This window comes from Aethalodelphis obliquidens, unplaced genomic scaffold (genome assembly GCF_003676395.1).
Source record: "Aethalodelphis obliquidens isolate GAN/ISIS:26980383/991018 unplaced genomic scaffold, ASM367639v1 scaffold46, whole genome shotgun sequence".
Classification (NCBI taxonomy): Eukaryota; Metazoa; Chordata; class Mammalia; order Artiodactyla; family Delphinidae; genus Aethalodelphis; species Aethalodelphis obliquidens.
In genome coordinates, this window is record NW_020837990.1 from 12489003 (window position 1) to 12513767 (window position 24765).

The 24765-nt window shown below is 37.6% G+C and overlaps 1 protein-coding gene across 1 annotated transcript in view; it reads left to right on the forward strand.

Annotated features, from left to right (window-relative positions):
* Positions 1-24765, forward strand: part of BTG4 (BTG anti-proliferation factor 4) — a 47505-nt gene that overhangs the window by 14640 nt on the left and 8100 nt on the right. The window contains exons 3-4 of the mRNA XM_027082363.1: positions 469-667; positions 2064-2218. Coding sequence (XP_026938164.1) covers positions 469-667; positions 2064-2218 — 354 coding nt within the window. The remainder of the gene's footprint in view (positions 1-468; positions 668-2063; positions 2219-24765) is intronic.

Sequence of the window (24765 nt, forward strand, 5' to 3'; positions counted from 1 at the left end):
CATTCTGGGGGCTCCTCTTCCTGGTACAGTATCCCTGGTCTGGGAAGCTCCATGTGGGGCTCAGACCCATTGCTTCTTCGGGAGAACCTCTACAACTGTAATTAGCCCCCCACTTGTGTGTTGCCCACCCAGGGGTATGGGTCTGACCTATACCATGACTCTGCCCCTCTTACTGGTCTCATTGTGGTTCCTTCTCTATAACTTTAGTTGTAGAAATCTTTTCTGCTAGATTCCAGTCTCTCATCAATAGTTGCTCTCTAGATAGCTGTAATCTTGGTGTGCCCATGAGAGGAGGTAGGCCCAGGATCTTCCTACTGCACTATCTTGGCCAAGCTTTGAGAATTTGTTTTCTTTTTTTTTAAAGTAACTCTTCTTGTAAATTACTGAGTTGTTTCCAGAAAAGATTAGAGATAAAACCTGTGAGAATTTGAATCCCTAATGAATGCTTTATTTTCCTTTCCTACTTAGGTATGGTGAGAAAAATCATCCATTTACAATTGCTTCTTTCAAAGACAGATGGGAGGAATGGGAATTATCCCAACAAATCAGTGATGCTGTTAATAGAGCCACATTAGACTACTCCTCTGGCACTTCCTCTGATGAAGAAAGTTGTAACAAAGAACCTCAGATAATTCCTAAAGTCAGAAATCCAAAGAGTATTTATCAGGTAAATTGTTCTCCATTTCTTCTCTGTACATTTTTTTTTCTACTCTAATTCTAAAAAGAGTATGCTCACTGTAAAAGCAAAGAAACAAATAATTGGAAAATATGGAAAGATTATAAAGATTAAAATCACAATAATAATATTCTGGCAAAACCTTTTCTGTCTTTTTTTCTTCCTTCTCTCTCTTTATACCCTCTACTTGGCTGAGTGCACACTGATTTAGGGAGAATCTCTGACCCTTTGTATGTATGTAAATTTGTTTTCTTAATCACTTATGTATTGACACGTTAAAGCAATTTAAATATTTTACATTTTAAATCATTTGCTTCCCTTATAATTTATTTAGCTAATGTATTATTGGAAGACATCTAGGTTGTTTTCACATTGTTGTGATATTAAAAAAGCTAATTTTTACAGAGATGTCAGAATTCTAAGTTATTTCTAGAGATTTGATTCTCAGACATGTAATTACTGGGTCATTGTGTATGAATATTTTATGAGTTCTTAACACAGGACAAAGTACCTTCTAGAAGGATGTCTTTGTTTGTAGTCTTACCAGCTCTATGTGAAAGTGTTTATCATTTTCCCTAAAATTGGGTATTCTCATTGAAAAATATCATTTTTATTAATTAAATTAAACATTAAAACAAAAACTCCATGTACCTAAGTGTTGTAGTTAATTACTGTCTTATGAATTTTTTCTCCTTCACCCATTTATCATTTGAGGTCCTAATGTGTTATTAAAGGCTTTTCAAAGGTTAGAAATATTTTAACCCCTTGTCATATTACTGGAAAACCTTTTTCCCCTAGCTTGTTTAGTTTTCTAAACTATATATGTAGTTTATATTTAGTTCTATATGTAAAGTTTAAAATTATGTAGTAAAATGTTTGCCCTTAATTCTATTTTTATGCTTAGAGAGATCTTCTTAATCTAAGGATCAGATCTGTAGTCAGCTATATTCTTTTAGAACAATGTCCTTTGAAAGTGTAGTCTGCAAAACATTTATATTGGTCATCTGAGATGTTTAAGATGGATGTTTCTAGACCTCAACCCCAGAGATTGTGATTAGATAGTTTTGGGTTGAGCGAGGCCGGGATCAGGTAGGAGAAGACACAGGAATATATACTAATTTGAGTAAATTTTTAAATTTTTTGTTTTTAAAATTCTTGGTTGGACTAAAGAATTTTGTTAAAAGATATGAAGTGACTTACTTCATACCCTAAAATGCAACTCAATTTTCCAAAGATAAGGATCTACTTTGATTTCTATTCATTTGTATTTCCTATGCTTTTGAAAAGTTGAACCTGTGAGTCATGGGTTTATATTTAATCCTTAGAAGTGGCTTATCAGTTTACAGAAAATCATCATGCTCCTTTTTTCTTCTTTTTTTCTCCCCAGGTTGAAAACTTGAAACAGCCCTTTCAATCTTGGTTCCATATCCCCCACAAAAGCAATATGGGGGATGGCCGAATGGACCTCCTAGGAAATGCTTATCATGCATTGCATAAGATCCCTAAGTGTCACAGGCCTGCTGCTGGGCACCGGGTGGACAGGTACCACTGGGTCAACACACACCGATAGTGCAGCGGCTGGGCCCTCGCGGAGTAGAGCTCAGCAGAGCTACTTTATTTTCTCTGAAATGAAAACAAGTCTAAGCTCGAGAGGCCCAGGAAACAGAAAAAATAACCACATTAGGGACTAGGGTGCATGATGGTGAATCCTCTCATGCAGATCATGACTGTGTTCTTAGCTGTACTTTTAATTCTTTAATTTTAAATGAAGGTTTATATAACACAAATGAATGTACCCAATAAGGTAATAGAATGAAGATATTGACCTGTAATAAGATTCAATGCATTATGAAGAGTAACAGTTTAAATAAACGTGCTGTGTTTTTAATACCTTCTTAGTTGAGTTTGTTGCAAGAAAGTTTTAAAAGTTCTTGTTTTTCATTAGCCATTAAAAAAAAAAAGTAGACCTTCATTTAGGGAAGAGTGATCCTCATAGTATTCAGGTTCTACTTTATTACCTGCCATTACTGTTCTATTTTATAAGGTCAGTAAGAGCTTGTCTGAAAACTACTTTTTAAGACATCATTCCTTTAAAAAATTTGGCATATTTCTAAACCTCATAATAGCCTTAATTATGACACTTTGTGGATGATATATCTCACTATGAAGAACTCAAGTGAAGCAGAAAAAAGCATAGTACCATGGAAATAAAAATCCTTCCCATCCAACCAGAAATTACCATTATTAACATTAAATGGTGACCATCTTTCCAGTGATCCTTTATATACATACAAATGTAAGAATTGACATATAGAAAATTTAATAAGAAAACCATACTACGGGAGCTACTTGATAGATATTTAGATTTAATTTTACTTGACCTCAGAAAAAAAGAAACCTAAAGTGAAACTGAAAGTTGTTGAAATAGTCATAAGATTTTCTACCACAGAGTATTTTATTTTTTGAAATATTTCTTTTATGGTTTAAAAAAAGGAACACCAGGAGGCCAGACAGTCTTTAAAACTTAAAAAAAAAATACAGTATTGCTTATTTCTTACTATGAAAGCTGCAGAAATTAACATTCTTCATTTTTTTCTTTGCTCCTTATCTTCCATGTCACTTTACAAATTGAGGTATAATTGACATATAACATTAGTTTCAGGTGCACAACATGATCTGATATTTGTATAGATTGTGAAATGATTACCACAATAAGTCTAGTTAACGTCTGTCAGCATAAATAGTTACTTTTTTTGGGGGGGGGATGAGAACTGTTTTTACTCTCTTGGTAACTTTCAAATATGCAACGTTTTTAATGTCAAGGTTTAACATTTAAGTTCTCTCCTGAAATAATTATTCTTAATAGTTGATTTTTCTTAGTTCTATATTTCAACTTAATCAATGAATGCTCATCAATATTTTCTATATGTGAAATCTACTTTGATTCACCTTTCTTTTTTATAAATTTTATTTTATTCATTTTTTTTATACAGCAGGTTCTTATTAGTCTACAGTTTTATACACATCAGTGTATACATGTCAATCCCAATTGCCCAATTCAGCACACCACCATCCCCACCCTCCCGAGGCTTTCCCCCCTTGGTGTCCATATGTTTATTCTCTACATCTGTGTCTCAACTTCTGCCCTGAAAACCGGTTCATCTGTACCATTTTTCTAGGTTCCACATACATGCATTAATATACGATATTTGTTTTTCTCTTTCTGACTTACTTCACTCTGTATGACAGTCTCTAGATCCATCCATGTCTCAACAAATGACCCAGTTTCGTTCCTTTTTATGGCTGGGTAATATTCCATTGTATATATGTACCACATCTTCTTTATCCATTCGTCTCTTGTTGGGCATTTAGGTTGCTTCCATGACCTGGCTATTGTAAATAGTGATGCAATGAACATTGGGGTGCATGTGTCTTTTTGAATTATGGTTTTCTCTGGGTATATGCCCAGTAGTGGGATTGCTGGATCATATGGTAATTCTATTTTTAGTTTTTTAAGGAACCTCCATATTGTCCTCCATAGTGGCTGTATCATTTACATTCCCACCAACAGTGCAACAGGGTTCCCTTTTCTCCACACCCTCTCCAACATTTGTTGTTTATAGATTTTCTGATGATGGCCATTCTAATTGGTGTGAGGTGATACCTCATTGTAGTTTTGATTGGCATTTCTCTAATAATTAGTGATGTTGAGCAGCTTTTCATGTGCTTCTTGGCCATCTGTATGTCTTCTTTGGAGAAATGTCTATTTAGGTCTTCTGCCCATTTTTGGATTGGGTTGTTTGTTTCTTTAATACTGAGCTGCATGAGCTGTTTATATATTTTGGAGATTATTTCTTTGTCCATTGATTCATTTGAAAATATATTCTCCCATTCTGAGGGTTGTCTTTTTGTCTTGTTTGTAGTTTCCTTTGCTGTGCAAAAGCTTTGAAGTTTCATTAGGTCCCATTTGTTTATTTTTGTTTTTATTTCCATTACTCTAGGAGGTGGATCAAAAATGATCTTGCTGTGATTTATGTCAAAGGGTGTTCTTCCTATGTTTTCCTCTAAGAGTTTTATAGTGTCTGGTCTTATACTTATGTCTCGAATCCATTTTGAGTTTATTTTTGTATGTGGTGTTAGGGAGTGTTCTAATTTCATTCTTTTACATGTAGCTGTCCAGTTTTCCCAGCACCATTTATTGAAGATACTGTCTTGTCTCCATTGTATACTGTTGCCTCCTATGTCATAGATTAGTTGATCATAGGTGCGTGGGTTTATCTCTGGGCTTTCTATCTTGTTCCATTGATTTATATTTCTGTTTTTGGCCAGTACCATATTGTCTTGATTACTGTAGCTTTGTAGTATAGTCTGAAGTCAGGGAATGTGGTTCCTCCAGCTCCGTTTTTTCCCCTCAAGACTGCTTTGGCTATTCGGGTTGTTTGTATCTCCATACAAATTTTAAAATTATTTGTTCTAGTTCCGTAAAAAATGCCATTGGTAATTTGATAGGGATTGCATTGAATCTGTAGATTGCTTTGGGTAGTATAGTCATTTTCACATTATTGATTCTTCCAATCCAAGAACATGGTATATCTCTCCATCTGTTGGTATCATCTTTAATTTCTTTCATCAGTGTCATAATTTTCTGCATACAGATCTTTTGTCTCTCTAGGTAGGTTTATTCCTAGGTATTTTATTCTTTGTGTTGCAATGGTAAATGGGAGTGTTTCCTTAATTTCTCTTTCAGATTTTTCATCATTTGTGTATAGGAATGCAAGAGATTTCTGTGCATTAATTTCATATCATTCAGCTTAACCAAATTCATTGATTAGCTCTAGTAGTTTTCTGGTGGCATATTTAGGATTCTCTTTGTATAGTATCATGTCATCTGCAAACAGTGACAGTTCAACTTCTTTTCCAATTTGTATTTCTTTTATTTCTTTTTCTTCTCTGATTGCCGTCACTAGGATTTCTAAAACTATGTTGAATAATAACGGGGAGAGTGGACATCCTTGTCTTGTTCCTGATCTTAGAGGAAATGCTTTCAGTTTTTCACCATTGAGAATGATGTTTGCTGTGGGTTTGTTGTATATGGCCTTTATCATGTTGAGGTAGGTTCCCTCTATGCCCACTTTCTGGAGAGTTTTTATCATAAATGGTCATTGAATTTTGTCAAAAGCTGTTTCTGCATTTATTGAGATGATCATATGGTTTTTATCCTTAAATTTGTTAATATGGTGTATCACACTGATTGATTTGTGTATATTGAAGAATCCTTGCATCCCTGGGATAAATCCCACTTGATTGTGGTGTATGATCCTTTTTAATTTGTTGTTGGATTCTGTTTGCTAGTAGTTTGTTGAGGATTTTTGCATCTATATTCATCAGTGATATTGGTGTGTAATTTTCTGTTTTTGTAATATTTTTGTCTGGTTTTGGTATCAGGGTGATGGTGGCCTCACAGAATGAGTTTGGGAGTGTTCCTTCCTCTGCAAGTTTTTGGAAGAGTTTGAGAAGGATGGGTGTTAGCTCTTCTCTAAATGTTTGATACAATTCACCTGTGAAGCCATTTGGTCCTGGACTTTTGTTTGTTGGAATTTTTTAATCACAGTTTCAATTTCATTACTTGTGATTGGTCTGTTCATATTTTCTATTTCTTCCTGGCTCAGTCTTGGAAGGTTATACCTTTCTAAGAATTTGTCCATTTCTTCCAGTTTGTCCATTGTATTGGCATAGAGTTGCTTGTAATAGTCTCTTAGGATGCTTTGTATTTCTGCAGTGTCTGTTGTAACTTCTCCTTTTTCATTTCTAATTTTATTGATTTGAGTCCTCTCCCTCTTTTTCTTGATGAGTCTGGCTAATGGTTTATCAACTTTGTTTATGTTCTCAAAGAACCAGCTTTTAGTTTTATTGACGTTTGCTATTGTTTTCTTTGTGTCTATTTCGTTTATTTCTGCTCGGATCTTGACGATTTCTTTCCTTCTGCTAACTTTGCGTTTTGTTTGTTCTTCTTTCTCTAGTTCCTTTAGGGGTAAGGTTAGATTGTTTATTTGAGATTTTTCTCGTTTCTTGAGGTAGGCTTGTATATAAGCTTCCCTCTTCTTTCTTTTTGATTTCCTCTTTGATTTCTTCAGTGATCTCTTGGTTATTCAGTAACGTATTGTTTAGCCTCCATGTGTTTGTGTTTTTCACGTTTTTTCCCCTGTAATTCATTTCTCATCTCATAGCGTTGTGGTCAGAAAAGATGCTTGATATGATTTCAATTTTCTTAAATTTACTGAGGCTTGATTTGTGACCCAAGATATGATCTATCTTGGGAATGTTCCATGCGCACTTGAGAAGGAAGTGTAACCTGCTGTTTTTGGATTGAATGTCCTATAAATATCAATTATATCTATCTGGTCTATTATGTCATTTAAAGCTTCTGTTTCCTTATTCATTTTCATTTTGGATGATCTGTCCATTGGTGTAAGTGAGGTGCTAAAGTCCCCCACTATTATTGTGTTACTGTTGATTTCCTCTTTTATAGCTGTTAGCAGTTCCCTTATGTATTGAGGTGCTCCTATGTTGGGTGCATATATATTTATAATTGTTATATTACCTTCTTGGATTGATCTCTTGATCATTATGTAGTGTCCTTCCTTGTCTCTTGTAAGAGTCTTTATTTTAAAATCTATTTTATCTGATATGAGTATTGCTATCCAGCTTTCTTTTGATTTCCATTTGCATGGAATACCTTTTTCCATCTCCTCACTTTCAGTCTGTATGTGTCCCTAGGTCTGAGGTGGGTCTCTTGTAGACAGCATATATATGGGTCTTGTTTTTGTATCCTTTCAGCAAGCCTGTGTCTTTTGGTTCGAGCTTTAATCCATTCGTGTTTAAGGTAATTATTGATATGTATGTTCTTATGACCATTTTCTTAATTGTTTTGGGTTTGTTTTTGTAGGTCCTTTTCTTGTCTTTTGTTTCCCACTTAGAGAAGTTCCTTTAGCATTTGTTGTAGAGCTGGTTTGGTGGTGCTGAATTCTCTTAGCTTTTGCTTGTCTGTAAAGCTTTTGATTTCTCCATTGAATCTGAATGAGATCCTTGCTCGGTAGGGTAATCTTGGTTGTAGGTTCTTCCCTTTCATCACTTTAAATATGTCATGCCACTCCCTTCTGGCTTGTAGAGTTTCTGCTGAGAAATCAGCTGTTAACCTTATGGGAGTTCCCTTTTATGGTATTTGTTGTTTTTCCCTTGCTGCTTTCAATAATTTTTCTTTGTCTAATTTTTTGCCAATTTGATTACTATGTATCTTGCCTGTTTCTCCTTGGGTTTATCCTGTGTGGGACTCTCTGTGCTTCCTGGACCTGGGTGGCTCTTTCCTTTCCCATGTTCAGGAAGTTTTTGACTATAATCTCTTCAAATATTTTCTCTGGTGTTTCTCTCTCTCTTCTCCTTCTGGGAACCCTATAATGCGAATGTTGTTTTGTTTAATGTTGTCCCAGAGGTCTCTTAGGCTGTGTTCATTTCTTTTCATTCTTTTTTCTTTATTCTCTTCTGCAGCAGTGAATTCCACCATTCTGTCTTCCTGGTCACTTATCCGTTCTCCTGCTTCAGTTATTCTGCAATTGATTCCTTCTAGTGTGGTTTTCATTTCAGTTATTGTATTATTTATATTGTTCATGTCTGTTTGTTTGTTCTTTAATTCTTCTAGGTCTTTTTAAAACATTTCTTGCATCTTCTCCATCTTTGCCTCCATTCTTTTTCTGAGGTCCTGGATCATCTGTGCAATCATTATTCTGAATTCTTTTTCTGGAATGTTGCCTATCTCCACTTCATTTAGTTGTTTTTCTGGGGTTTTACCTTGTTCCTTCTTCTGGTACATAGTCCTCTGCCTTTTCATCTTGTCTATCTTTCTGTGAATGTGGTGTTTGTTCCACAGGCTGCAGGATTGTAGTTCTTCTTGCTTCTGCTGTCTGCCCTGTCTCACCAAGCCATGGCTGGAAGAAACTCTGGATACAGGTCAGAGGCAGAGGGTGCTCAGTCGAAGCGCCCAGTCCACCTCATGGAGGCGGTTGGCACTGAAGTCCAGCAGGTCCTCTCACAGCGAAGTGTGCACAGTAGGTGGAGGCACCAAGTACTGCAGCCCGCAGTGGTTCTCACAGCATGAGAAGAAGTTGGCTGAGCTGTCGCGGCACAGCTTCACTGAGTGATCGTGGCCTGAGCAGGGCCTCGTGAACACTCTCTGCAGACAAAATGCCCACACCTGCCTGGGGGCCACGGCTCACCTCCCGGCCACTCAGGCGCACAGAGCCCAGTGGCTGCAGCCCTGCAGCCTTTGCAGGACCGGCATTGCAGTCAGAAGATGCAGGGCCATGGGCTCCAGCTAGGTCAGCCCCTCGATGCTGTGCTCCCACACCTTGATTCACCTTTGATTAGCTGGATTTTATTGTTAAGCAGCCTTTTCACAAATAGCTCATAGGTGTTCTATCCTGTGGGTTCATTTGTGCTTGAGGCTCTTTATTCTTTTATACTTGAAGAACAACTCGTCTGAGGATTAAAATGTTAGGTCATGTTTTCTTTCACTTATAGCTTCATAGCCATTACTCTAATCTAATGTTTCTGGCATTGTACTTGCTGTAGAGAAACCTGAGACCAGTTTGATTTCCCCCACTTTCCGACACTGACACAAACATGTATGTTTACTTTTTTAGGTGAATCCCTTTGCCTGACAGTCTGAAAAATTCTTTCTTTATACTTGAAGTCTATGTCTCAATCATTCTGTGTCATTCTTTTCCTGAAACATTGTGGCTGTTTCTGATCTGCAAATTTAATTTTTCTAAAGCTATCTTCTATAATATTATATTTGAATGTGTTCTTTGTCCATTTAGGGGATACCAAGTCTCTTTATGCTGGAAAATTTTCTTTGTCATAACTATTATTTGATTGCTTTCATATCTTTCTTTCTTCTTTTATAAACCATAATTGTTTTAAGCTTTCCTACTGCCAGTTTGATTCTCAGTCCTGTTTAGTCTCTCTTGTTTTTACCTTATATATTCCATAATGATGTTACGTTGAATTTCAATTAATGATTTTCTCTGTAGGTTTTATTCACATCTCAAATTTGTTGGACTAAAAAATGAAACAGAAGTGTATAAAAGTTACTATATCTAAAATATAATGTAATACTTGACTGTGACAGAAGAATGGGTTTGTAAGAACTTTTGCAGAGATGGTTTTATTAACAAAGTGCTTCATGAAATTTGTGAGGTTGGCTTGAAAGAACTTCCAGAAAACAGATGGTAAATCTGTGGCACATGTATTACTACTCCTGTACCCCTTGATGGATGTGCTAATAAATCACAGTGTTCTTATTTGGGTGCAGAGATTGTCTCACAACTCTATGCCACATAGTACTAGAGACAGCCATTAAAATGAATTGTTCAAAGTTGTACTCAAGAAGAAATCAATTCCATCACTGTTCTAGAACTTGGAACAGATGGAGCCATCCATGAGCTTTATAGCCCTGCAAATTCTTTAGAGCGTCTCATGTTTCCCTGAAGCAAATGTACAGGGGAAAATATAAGGAACTATGTATTTTTTGCTGTGATTAAAAGTAATCAATATACAAGTCCAGGAAGTGAAGAGAGTCCCAGACAGGATAAACCCAAGGAGGAAAACACTGAGACACATAGTAATCAAATTGACAAAAATTAAAACAAAGAAAAAGTATTAAAAGCAACAAGGGAAAAATGACAACATACAAGGGAACTCCCATAAGATTATCACCTGATCTCTCAGCAGAAACCCTGCAAGACAGAAGGGAGTGGCACAATATATTTAAAGTGATGAAAGGGAAGAACCTACAACTAAGAATACTCTACCCAGCAAGGCTCTCATTCAGATTTGACAGAGAAATCAGAAGTTTTACAGACAAGCAAAAGCTAAGAGAATTCAGCACCACCAGACCAGCTTTGCAACAAATGTTAAAGGAACACCTCTAGGTGGGAAAGAGACTAACAACTTACAAAAAAACCCCCAAAAACCCTTGCACATATATAGACTGCTATATCAAAACCACATGGGAACAGGAAACCCCCAAAGTACAAGAGATACACACACGAAAAAGCAATCCAAACACAACACTAAAGATGGTCATCAAACCACAAGAGAAGAGAGCAAAAGAAGAAGGGAAGAAAAAAAGCCCTACAAAAACAAACCCCAAACAATTAAGAAAATGGCAATAGGCATACACTTATCAATAATTACCTTAAATGTAAATGGATTAAATGTGCCAGACAAAAGACATAGACTGACTGAGTGGATTCAAAAACAAGACCCGTATATATGCTGTCTACAAGAGACCCACCTCAGACCTAGGGACACATAGAGACTGAAAGTGAAGGGATGGAAAGAGATATTCCATGCAAATGGAAATCAAAAGAAAGCTGGAGTAGAAATACTCATATCAGACAAAATAGACTTTAAATTAAAGACTGTTACAGGAAATGAAGGAAGACACTACATAATGATCAAGGGATCAATCCAAGAAGAAGATATAACAATTATAAATATATGTGCATCTAACAGAGGAGCAACTCAATATATAATGCAAATGCTAAGAGCTATAAAAGGGGAAATCGACAGTAACACAATAAGAGTGGGGGACTTTAAAACCTCACTTACACCAATCGACAGATCATCCAGACAGAAATTAATAAGGAAACACAGCTTTAAATGACACAATAGACCAAATAGATTTAATTGATATTTATAGGACATTCCACCTTAAAGTGGCAGAATACGCTTTCTTCCTAAGTATACGTGAACATTCTCCAGGATAGATCACATCTTGGGTCACAAGTCAAGCCTTACCAAATGGAAGAAAATTGAAATCGTATCAAACTTCTTTTCTGACCACTACATATGAGACTAAAAATCAATTACAGAAAAAAACTATAAAAAACACAGTGCACTACTAAGTAACCAAGAGAACTCTGAAGAAACCAAAGTGGAAATCAAAAAATACCTAGAGACAAATGACAACGAAAACACAATGACCCAAAACCCATGGGATGCAGCAAAAGCAGTTCTAAGAGGGAAGTTTATAGCAATACAATCCTACCTCAAGAAACAAGAAAAATCTCAAATAAACAATCTAATCTTACCCCTAAAAGAACTAGAGAAAGAAGAACAAACAAAACCCAACGTTAGTAGAAGGAAAGAAATCATAAAGATCAGAGCAGAAATAAATGAAATAGAAACAAAGAAAACAATAGCAAAGATCAATGAAACTAAAAGCTGGTTCTTTGAAAAGCTAAACAAAATTGATAAACCTTTAGTCAGACTCATCAAGAAAAAGAGGGAGAGTATGGAAATCAATAAAATTAGAAATGGAAAGGAAAAATCACAAGTGACATTGCAGAAACACAAAGGATCATAAGAGACTACTATAAGCAACTGTATGCCAATAAAATGGATAACCTGGAAGAAATGGACAAATTCTTAGAAAAGTACAGTCTCCTGAGACTGAACCAGGAAGAAATAGAAAATATAAACAGACTTATCACAAGCACTGAAATTGAAACTGTGATTAAAAAACTCCTAACAAACAAAATGTCTAGGACCTGATGGCTTCACAGGCAAATTCTATCAAACATTTAGAGAAGAGCTAACACCTATCCTTCTGAAACCGTTCCAAAAATTTGCAGAGGAAGGAACACTCCCAAACTCATTCTGTGAGGCCACGATCACCCTGATACCAAAACCAGACAAAGATACCACACACACACAAAATACAGGCCAATATCACTGATGAACATAGACACAAAAATCCTCAACAAAATAGTAGCAATCTGAATCCAACCATACATTAAAAGGATCATACACCATGATTGAGTGGGATATATCCTAGGATGCAAGGATTCTTTAATATCTGCAAATCAGTCAGTGTGATATACCACATCAACAAATGAAGACTAAAAATCATATGGTCATCTCAATAGATGCCGTAAAAGCTTTTGACAAAATTCAGCACCCATTTATGATAAAAACTCTCCACAAAGTGGTCATAGAGGGAACCTACCTTAACACAATAAAGGCCTTATCGACAAACCTATAGCTAAAATACTCAATGGTGAAAAGCTGAAAGCATTTCTTCTGAGATCAGGGACAAGACAAGGATGTCCACTCTCACCACTTTTATTCAACATAGTTTTGGAAGTCCTAGCTACAGCAATCAGAGAAGAAAAAGAGGTAAAAGGAATCCAAGTTGGAAAAGAAGTTGAATTGTCACTGTTTGCAGATGACATGATACTATACATAGAAAATCCTAAAGACACTATCAGAAAACTACTAGAGGTCATCAATGAATTTGGTAAAGTTGCAGGATACAAAATTAATGCACAGAAATCTCTTGCATTCCTATACAATAACAATGAAAGATCAGAAAAAGAAACTCAAGAAACAACCCCATTTACCATCGCATCAAAAAATAAATAAATAAAATACCTAAAATAAATAAATAAAATATCTGAGACAAAAACCTGTACTCCAGAAACTATGAGATACTGATGAAAGAAATTGAAGAAGACACAAACAGATGGAAAGATATACCATGTTCGTGGATTGGAAGAATCAATATTGTGAAAATGACTATACTACCCAAAGCAATTTACAGATTCAGTGCAATCCCTATCAAATTACCAATGGCATTTTTCAAAGAACTAGAACAAAAGAATCTTAAAATTTGTAATGGAGACACAAAAGGCTCTGAATAGCCAAAGCAATCTTGAGAAAAAATAACAGAGCTGGAAGAATCAGGCTTCCTGACTTCAGACTATACTACAAAGCTATAGTCGTCAAATCATTATGGTACTGGCACAAAAATAGAAATATAGATCAATGGAACAAGAAAGCTCAGAAATAAACCCACGCACCTATGGTCAATTAATCTATGACAAAGGAGGCAAGACTACACAATGTTGGGAAAACAGTCTCTTCAACAAATTGTGCTGGGAAAACTGGACAGCTACATGTAAAAAATGAAATTAGATCATTCTTTAACACCATATACAAAAATAATCTCAAAATGGATTAAAGACCTAAATGTGAGGCTGGACACTATAAAACTCTTTGAGGAAAACATAGGCAGAACGCTCTCTGACATAAATTGCAGCAGTATCTTTTCTGATCCATCTTCCAGAATAATGGAAATAAAAAGAAAAATAAACAAATAAGACCTAATTAAACTCTAAAGCTTTTGCACAGCAAAGGAAACCATAAACAAAACAAAAATATAACCCACAGATTGGGAGAAAATATTTGCAAATCATGTCACTGACAAGGGATTAGTCTCCAAAATTTACAAACAGCTCATGAGACTTAATATCATCAAAACAAACAACCCAATCCAAAAATGGGCAGAAGACATGAATAGACATTTCTCCAAAGAAGACACACAGATGGCCAAGAGGCACATGAAAAGATGTTCACCATCACTAACTATTGGAGAAATGCAGATCAAAACTACAATGAGCTATCACCTCACATCAGTCAAAAAAATCATCAAAAAATCCTCAAACAATAAATGCTGGAAAGAATGTGGAGAGAAGGGACCCCTCCTACACTGTTGGTGGGACTATAAATTGGTACAGCCCCTATGGAGAACAGTATGGAGGTTCCTTAAAAAACTAAAAATAGAGCTACCATATGACCCTGCAATCCCACTCCTGGGCATATATCTGGAGGAAAACATGGTCTGAAAGGATACACGCACCCCAATGTTCATTGCAGCACTGTTTATGATAGCAAAGACATGGAAACAATCTAAATGTCCATCAACAGAGGAATGGATAAAGAGGATGTGGTACATATATACAATGGAATATTACTCAGCCATTAAAGAGAATGAAATAATGTCATTTGCAGCCACATGGATGGACCTAGAGATTGTCATACTAAGTAAGTCAGACAGAGAAAGAGAAATATCATATGATATCCCTTATGTGCAGAATCTAAAAAGAAATGATACAAATGAACTTATTTACAAAACAGAAACAGACTCATGGACTTAAGAGAACGAACTTATGGTTACTGGGGGGAAGGGTGGGGGAAGGGATAGTTAGGCAGTTTGGAATTGACATGTACACACTGCCATGTTTAAAACCTTTACAGACAAGCAAAAGCTAAGATAATTCAGAAGGAGAAATTAAGGATACAATCCCATTTACCATAGCAACAAAAAGAATAAAATACCTAGGAATAAACCTATCTAAGGATGCAGAAGACCCGTACTCAGAAAACTATAAAACACTGATGAAAGTAATCAAAGATGACATAAACAACAAATGGAGAAATATACCACGTTCTTGAATTGGAAGAATCAACATTGTGAAAATGACTATACTACCCAAAGCAGTCTACAGATTCAGTGCAAGCCCTATCAGATTACTAATGGCATTCTTCAAGAATTAGAACAAAAAATTTTACAATTTTTCTTTTGTATGGAAACACAAAAGACCCCGAATAGCCAAAGCAATCTTGACAAAGAAAAACGGAGCTGGAGGAATCAGGCTCCCTGTCTTCAGACTATACTACAAAGCTACAGTAATCAAGACAGTATGGGGGCTTCCCTGGTGACACAGTGGTTAAGAATCTGCCTATCAATGCAGGCGACATGGGTTCGAGCCCTGGTCCGGGAAGATCCCACATGCCACGGATCAACTAAGCCCGTGAGCCACAACTACTGAGCCTGCATGCCACAACTACTGAGGCTCGTGTGCTTAGAGCCCATGCTCTGCAACAAGAGAAGCCACCACAATGAGAAGCCCGTGAGCCACAGCAAAGAGTAGCCTCCTCTTGCCACAACTAGAGAAAGCCCGTGCACAGCAACAAAGACCCAATGCAGCCAAAAATAAATAAATAAGAAAAAAAAGACAGTATGGTACTGGCACAAAAACAGAAACATAGATCAGCGGAACAGGATAAAAAGCCCAGAGATAAACCCACACACATATGGCCATCTAATTTATGACCAAGCAGGTGAGAACATACAATGGAGAAAAGACAGCCTCTTCAATAAGTGGTGTTGTTAAAACTGGACAGCTACATGTTAAAGAATGATATTAGAACACTCCCTAATGCCATACACAAAAATAAACTCAAAATGGATTAAAGACCTAAATGTAAGACTGGACAATATAAAACTCTTACAGGAAAACATAAGAAAAACACTCTTGCCATCAACCATGGCAAGATCTTTTTTGACCCACCTCCAAGAGTAATGAAAATAAAAAGAAAAATAAACAAATGGGATCTAATGAAGCAAAGGCTTTTGCACAGCAAAGGAAACTATAAACAAGATGAAAAGACAACCCTCAGAATGGGAGAAAATTTGTAAATGAAGCAACGGACAAAGGATTAATCTCTAAAATATACAAATAGCTCATGGAGCTCAATATCAAGAAAACAAACAACCCAATTAAAAAATGGTTGGAAGACCTAAATAGACATTTCACCAAAGAAGACATACAGGTGGCCAAGTGGCACATGGAAAGATGCTCAACATCACTAATTATCAGAGAAATGCAAATCAAAACTACAATGAGATATCACCTCACACCAGTCAGAATGGCCATCATCAAAAAATCTACAAACAATAAATGCTGCAGAGTGTGTGGAGAAAATGGAACCCTCTTGCACTGTTGGTGGGAATGTAAATTGATACAGCCACTATGGAGAACAGTATGGAGGTTCCTTAAAAAACAAAAAATAGAACTACCATACGACCCAGCAATCCCACTACTGGGCATATACCCTGAGAAAACCATAATTCAGAAGGACACATGTACCCCAATATTCATTGCAGCACTATTTACAATAGCCAGGAAATGGAAATAATGTAAATGTCTGATAGATGAATGGATAAAGAAGATGTGGTACCTATATACAATGGAATATTACTCAGCAATAAAAAGGAACAAAATTGGGTCATTTGTAGACATGTGGATGGACGTGGAGTCTGTCATACAGAGTGAAATAAGCCAGAAAGAGAAAAACAAATATTGTATATTAACACATATATGTGGAATCTAGAAAAATGGTACAGATGAACCTTTTTGCAGGACAGGAATAGAGACATAGGTGTAGAGAATGGACATGTGGACACATGGCAGGGAAGGGGAGGGTGGGACCAATTGGGAGATTAGGATTGACATATATACAGTACCATATATAATATAGATAGCTTGAGGGAACATGCTTTATAAAAGCACAGGAAGCTGAGCTTGGTTCTCTGTGACGACGTAGATGGGTGGGATGGGTGGGGTGGGAGGGAGGTCCAAAAGGGAGGGGATATAGGTATACATATAGTTGATTCACTTTATTATACAGCAGAAACTAACAAAACATTGTAAAGCAATCATACTCCAATAAAAAAATAAGTAAAATAAGAGAATAAAACCATAAAAATAAAAAGTAAATAAAAAATAAAAAGAATAATAAAAAATGAACAACAACAAAACAAAATGAAAAAAACAATAGTAATAATAATAATATTTTCCTGTGGCCTCAGCTGTCAGTGTCCTTGCCCCCACAGTGAGCCACAGCCAATCCCTGCCTTACTAGGAAGTCCTCCAATACTTCTAGGTAGGTCTCTGGACCTGCAGTGGGCACTTGTGGCCAACTCAGACTCTGTCTGATCTGGCCTTACTCCTGCGTGTACTTGCTCCCAAAGTCCACAGTTGCCGCCAAAGTCCATAGCCTCAATTGTGGGAACACTCGTTAAATCAGATATTCCACGGATGCAGGGTTCACCAACCGTTTGCAGGGACGCAATCTGCTGCTCCTGTGGCTGCAGGGAGAGAGCCCTTCCTCTTCTTTGATCCCATTGCCCCTGGAGTTCAGCTTTGGTTTTGGCCCCGCCTCTGCGTGTGGGTCACCCTCAGGCATCTGTTCCCCACCCAGGAAGAGGGGCGAATTCAGTGGCTGATTAGTACCCACTTGCTCACTCAGACCAGGGAGAGGGAGGGATAAGCAGTCACAATTGGGATGTGCGGGGTGTGCCTGCTACGGCAGAAGGCGGCAGGAAGTTGCAACAGCCTGAGGTGCACTGTGCGCTCTCCTGGAGAAGCTGGCCCCAGAAGAGCGCATGGCATGCTTCAGACTGCCGTGGGACCCTCAGCAGTGGTGGGCTGCATAGGCTCCCGGGAAGGTGTGGGCAGGGGCCTGCACTTGCTCACAGGACCCGCGGTGCCAGCGGTAGCCATCTTGCCCGCCTCTGGTGTCCAAGATAACAGCTGTGGCTTGCACCCGCCCCTGGACCTTGTGTAGGCGGTGCCCTGCCATTTGTGAGCGCACGGAGCAAGAAGCTCCTATGTTGGGCCCACCCCTTTCCTTGCGCACCCCGCAACAATGGTCTCTTGCCTCTCTGGCAGGCCCAGGCTTCTTCCCGGACCCCCTCCCGGTTAGCTGTGGTGCACTGGCCTCCTCAGGCTGTCTTCACCCAGCCAACCCCAGTCCTCTCTCGGGGTCTGACCTCCGAAGCCCGAGCCTCGGCTCCCAGCCCCGACCCGCCCCAGAAGGTGAGCAGACAAGCGTCTCAGGCCGGTGAGTGCTGGTCGGTACCGATCGTCTTTGCGGGAATCTCTCCGCTTTGCCCTCCGCACCCCTGTGGCTGTGCTCTTCTCTGAGGCTCCGAAGCTCCCCCTACCCACCCCTGCCAGTGAGGGGGCTTCCTAGTGTGCATAAACTTTTCCTCCTTCACAGCTCCCTCGCAGAGGTGCAGGTCCCATCCCTATTCCTTTGTCTCTCTTTTTTCTTTTGCCCTACCTAGTTATGTGGAGATTTTCTTGCCTTTCTGGAAGTCTGAGGCCTTCTGCCAGCGTTTAGCAGGTGTTCTGTAGAAGCTGTTCCACATGTAGATGTATTTTTGATGTATCTGTGGGGAGGAAGGTGATCTCCACGTCTTACTCCTCCACCATCTTGAAGGATTTCCCCAACCTTAGATTTTTGATTCGAGACTTTTCCTCTTTTCTAATATAGGTACTCAGGGCTATAAATTTCCCTCTCAACACTGCTCACCTGTTCCGACAAGCTTTTATATGTTGACTTTTCATTGTCATTCAGTTCAATGTATTTTAAAATTTTTCCTTAAGACAACTTCTTTGATCCTTGGATTATTTAGATGTTGTTTAGTTTCTAAGTATTTGGAGACTTACCTGTTATTTTTCTGTTACTGGTTTCTAATTTGATTATATTCTGGTTAGAGAATATGCTTTGTATGTTTTTAATTCTTTTAAATTAGTTGAGATTTGTTCTATACTCCAGGATGAGATTTATCTTGATAAATCTTCATTGGGCCCTTGAAAATAATTTATTCTACTGTTGTTTGGGGGGATGTTCCACTAATGTTAAGTAGTACTATTGATTAAATGTTGAGTTCTTCTATATCCTTGCTGATTTTCTGTCTAGATGTCTTATAAATTGTTGAGAGGGGATGTTGAAGTCTCCAATTATAATTGCAATTTGTCTATTTCTCCTTTCAGTTCTATCAGTTTTTGTTTTACATTTGGTACAACTCTGTTGTTGTTTTATATGGTACAACTCTGTTGTTTTATACATTTAGAACTGCGTGTCTTCTTGATAGACTGACATTTTTATCATTATATAATGTTCCTTTCTGTCTCTAGTAATTTATTTTGCCCTGATATTGCTTTATCTGGTATTAATGTAGCCACTCCTGCTTTCTTTTGATTAATGTATGCATGGTGTATTTCTTTTGATTAATGTATGCATGGTGTATCTTTTCCCATCTTTTTACTTTCAACCTGCTGTGAACCTGGTTATAGTTGATGATGTCCATATAGTTGAGTCATATTTTCTGCCAATTTCTGTCTTTTAATTGGTGTGTTTAGACTATTTATATTATTATAATTATAGATATGTTAGTTCTTGAGTCTGCTATTTAATTTTTGTTTTCCATTTGTTCTCTCTGCTTTTCATTTGTCTTCTAGTGGTTGCTTTAGGTATTGCATTATAAGTACATAACTTGTCATGATCTACCATTGTTATTTTATCAGTTCAAATGAAGTGTGGAAACCTGAACTCCCTTCATTTCTCATTATCCTCCTCCACTTATAATTGTATTAAATATTTCCTCTACGTAGATTTTAGAGCCACATCTGACAGCATTGTAATTTTTACTTTAACTTTCAAACATAATTCAGAAAACTCAAAGGAGAAGGAAAGAAAGATATTGTTTTTATCCTTATTTTTGCTTACTGTGTCCTTCCTTCCTGGTGTTCCAAGGTGTTTTCTTTTGTTTCCTTTCTTTTTAGGGAATTTCCTTTAGCCTTTTTTTAGGGTAATCTGGGTTAGTTTTTCTTCATCTGTGAATGTATTGATTCTTCTCTTCATTTTTAAAGAATATGTTCACCAGATATAGAGTTCTGGATTGATGGTTTTTATTTCAGCACTAGAAAAGTGTGCTGCTTCTTCCTGGTTTCTATGCTTTCTAATGAGAAATCTGCTGTCATAAAAATGTTTTTATTCTATAGGTGAGGTGTCATTTTTCTCTGGTTGCTTTCAATTTTTTTCTCTGCTTTTAGTTTTCAGAAATCTAATTATGGTGCATTTGGTGTGGATTTATTTGGATTTATCTTGTCTCATATTCACTCAGCTCCTTGAATCTGTAGGTTTATGTCTCTTTCCAAATTTGAGGAGTTTCAGCCATTATTTCTTTGAGTACTTTTATAGCCTGCCGTCTTTCTCTTCTCCTGAGACTTTGATGACCTGAATGCCAGATCATTTGTTATAGTACCATAATTCCCTGAGGCACTGATACATTCATTTGTTCAGTCTTTTTTTCTCTCTGTTGTTCATATTGGGTAATTTCTATTGTTCTATCTAAAAATTCACTTTTTTCCTCCCTCTATTCCTTCCATTTTACTGTTGAGCCCATCCATTGAGCTTTTTATTTTGGTTTGTATATTTTTCAGTTCTAAATTTTTCATTTGTTTCTTCTTTTTCTTCTATTTCTTTTTTGTGACTTTATAGTTCCTTGCTGAGACTTCCATTTTTTTCATTTGTTTCAAGCATGTTCATAATTGCTTGTTGAAGTATTTTTATGATGGTTCTTTTAAACTCTTTTTTTTTTTTTTTTTTTTTGCGGTTTGCGGGCCTCTCACTGTTGTGGCCTCTCCCGTTGAGGAGCACAGGCTCCGGACTCACACGCTCAGTGGCCATGGCTCACGGGCCCAGCTGCTCCATGGCATGTGGGATCTTCCCGGACCGGGGCACGAACCTGTGTCCCCTGCATCGGCAGGTGGACTCTCAACCACTGCGCCACCAGGGAAGCCCCTAAACTCTTTGAAATATAATTCTAATATCTTTGTCATTTTGGTGTTGGCATCTATTGTCTTTTTTTCCACTCAGTTTTATATCTTTCTGGTTCTCTGACTGAAACCTGTATATTTTTGATATTATAAAGCTTGGGATCTTATTTAAACTTTGTTTTAGCTGATTTCCTTTGACACTATTCCACCCACTTTGGGCGGGAGGGGAGAGGATGCTGCCTTGTTACTGCCTGATGGGAGATGAAAGTCCAGGTTCCCCACTTGACCTCCACTGACATGCAGGGAAGGGGTTTCTCATACCTGCTGGGCAGGTATGGGAATTCCACCTCCCCATGTGGTACCCATAAATGCTTTAATGAGGGTGGTATCATTACCAGTGGGCAATGGTAAAAGTTCTGACTCACCACTTGGCCTCCACTGATGCTACTTCAGCAGGGAGGTGGTGGTAATAAGGTAGCGCATTACTGTCATATGTTGGTAGATTCACCATGTGGTCTCCACTGATACCATGAGGTGTAGAGGGGTTTGTTACTGCCTGGAGAGGATGGAAAGGTAAAAACTCCTAGTTCTCTGCTTGGTTCTCTTCTCTGACACCACCCCCAAAGGAGGTTGTGGTGTCTTGTTGCAGCCTGGCAAGGGTGAAAGTCTAGATTCGTCACTCATCCTTTGCTGGCATGGGTGGAGTCAGCTTTTTTCTGATATTTGACTAGAGTAAAGCAGTTATTATCTCAAAGTTTTCTGTCTCGCTAGGCTGCCCCTTTCTTAGTCCTTTGGCTAGAGAGAGAAGGCTTTTGGGGGGCTTTTTTGGTTTGTGCTCGTTAGTATTTATGGGTTACTGGCTTCTTTATATCCAAGTCTGGAATATTAAGGGAAAAAGGGACTCTGTGGAGTTCACCACCATATCCTGCTTTGGGTTCTGAGATCCCTACCTGGTCTACTTTCTTCTCTATGCATTTCAAAATCTTCTTGTTTGTTTTTGTATGTAATGTCCAGAGGCTTAGTTGTTCTCAGTGGGAGGAATAGGGAAAAGTATGTCTGATTCATCCTTCTGGAAGCAGAAGTCTATGTACCACTTTTGAAATAAAAATTGTTTTAAGAAGAATTATTTTAAGCATTGTATTTTTGGGAAAGGGTTCTTATTGCTGGTAGTTGGTAAAATATGGCTTCTGTATCTATTGAGGTTTTCTTATTCTTTTTTTTTTTGATCAATGAGTTGTGCATGTGTATATATGTGTGCACACAAGCTAATTCCTTAAAGATACTAGAGTCTCAAAACTTTAAAAGCTTACTATCGATTTGATTCAGCAATAAAACACATAATGCAGCAGGAAGAAGAACATGATCTCTGCCTTATAATCTATGGTATTTCCATTAAAAATCATGCACTTAGTAAAAGCCTGCAGCTGTTAGTGTATTAATAGAATCAAATGGAGGGCCCAAGAATTCAGCCAAGAGGTTAATAGAGTCATGTTTTGGTAGGTGCCTTGTTCAGCAAAGAATGAGGAATATAAAAAAAATAACTTTAGTTTTTGCATGACTTTTTCTTTGCCATCTCTCTGAGGATCTGGAGTTTTAGTCTAACTATTCTAAATAGTCTTGTATGTCTGGCTTAGTTAATGTTCACGATGCTTTCTAGGAAATACATTTCATAATTTATGTGAATAATTAAATAAAGTTCTTGACACACACTCAATATTTATCATATCAAAATAAGATTTACATTCTCAGAGTATTGGACAAGCCTTTAATCTTATGAAGTTATTATGTGCGGCGAGCCGCCTCCGACCAGCAGAATGACGAGTCGCCACACGCAAGATTCTTCTCGTATCACACTTTATTGGAGCACAGCTTGGTTAAAGAAAAGATGGAAGGAAGACACCGCAATCCTACAGCAGTCTGCTTATATAGGGATTAAGAACATGTGTCGCTCTGTGATTGGCTTTCGCCGATGGTGCGACTTGTGAGCCAGCATCGGATAGGTCGCTACTTTAAAACCTCATTAGTATACTTAGCGCAAGCGCAGTGGCCACAGGAAGGATGATTCAGCTTACTTCAGCTTCCTGCTGCGTGGCAGTTAGCTGACCGCGCCCTACAATTATGCAATGATTTCGGAGGTATGCTTTATTTAAGAATTCCCAGTTCATGGAAGAGACAGAACAGCTGCCACATAGCCCATTATTATTATTTTTTTTGCGGTACGCGGGCCTGTCCCGTTGCGGAGCACAGGCTTCGGACGCGCAGGCTCAGCGGCCATGGCTCACAGGCCCAGCCGCTCCGCAGCATGTGGGATCTTACCGGACCGGGGCACGAACCCGTGTACCCTGCATCAGCAGGCGGACTCTCAACCACTGTGCCACCAGGGAAGCCCCACATAGCCCATTATTAAGGGCAACTATCATTTTATTGGTATCTATTCTATGAAGGCAGCAGGTAATTTTAACTGAGATAGTAACTAATGAAACAGTTTTTTAAAAATTAAAAAAAAATTTATTTGCCTGCTCTGCGTGGCTTGTGGGATCTTATTTCCTCAACCAGGGGTTGAACCCAGGCCCCTGGCAGTGGAAGTACAGAGTCCTAACCACTGGACTGCCAGGGAATTCCCACTAATGAAACAGCTTTAAGGCTGACAAATTTTGTACTTGCTTTGCCTGATGGCTAATCTATGATTTAAACTGAATGAATGTTTAAGATGACTAAGTGACCAATCTCTAGCAACAAAGAAATGAAAACCCAATGTCAGTGTAAAATTGGAGAAATGGAGAGGTTAGATGTAGTGAGTTGATTCTGAGCAGATCATCCTTAGGGCTTGATTTAAAACTCTTCGTTAAACCTTAATTGTAAATCTTCATGTCATGTTGTCTCAGTGTTTTAATTTTTCTCTAAAGTAATTTACTGTTAGTATTTTGATTGGTTGGATTTAAAGCTAAATCCTCAGCCATATCTGAACATATTTTAATTAGGACAAAGACCTGCAGGACTAAAAATTTGACTATGAGATGGTCACTGAATTAAATGATTAGCTATTATTCATTATCCATCCATATAATGTTTAAGTTACAGTTTTAATTCTTAACTTGTCTGCTTTCCTTGCATTGCTTGGGAGACTCAATAACAGTTTATATATTAAAAAAAAACCCTTCTGCTATCTTGAAACACAGTAAGAAATTTATCCATGTGAGAAACAGCTTGAATTGCAGACTTTGGATTGTAATCTGAGGTTTGGAGTTTGTATTAAAAAATTTTTTTTGGCTTACACTGAATTCATGTGATGGTTGTATCTCTCCTACTTAATATTCAAATCTACCCTGAAGCTTCAGTTTTAGGTAACTGCTTATCCCTTTGAAATTTTCCAATCAGGGCCTCCAAAGTGAATTTTACATATGCCACATGGCCTATATTTTATGTATTCTCATTCCAGATCACCAAATATTTTGTAACTATATCCATCTCCTTTTGTGTGGCTTGGTAACAAACAATTTTAGATAAGTTAGCCTGATAAATGATGATATATACAAATTTTACATTTTTATAAAGAGGTTCAGTCAATATCTTTAAATGAATATTATAATAATATATGTGGTCTAATCTTTTAGTCACAGTGAAAATGTCAGCATGTTTTTCTTTTGTGTCAGGAAGTAGCCCTTTATGTTATGTATCTACCCCAAATTGTAATATACATTTATGTGATTTATATATGAATGTTCTCTTATCAGCTTCATTGGATGTTATACTGATATATTTAACACCTTTTAA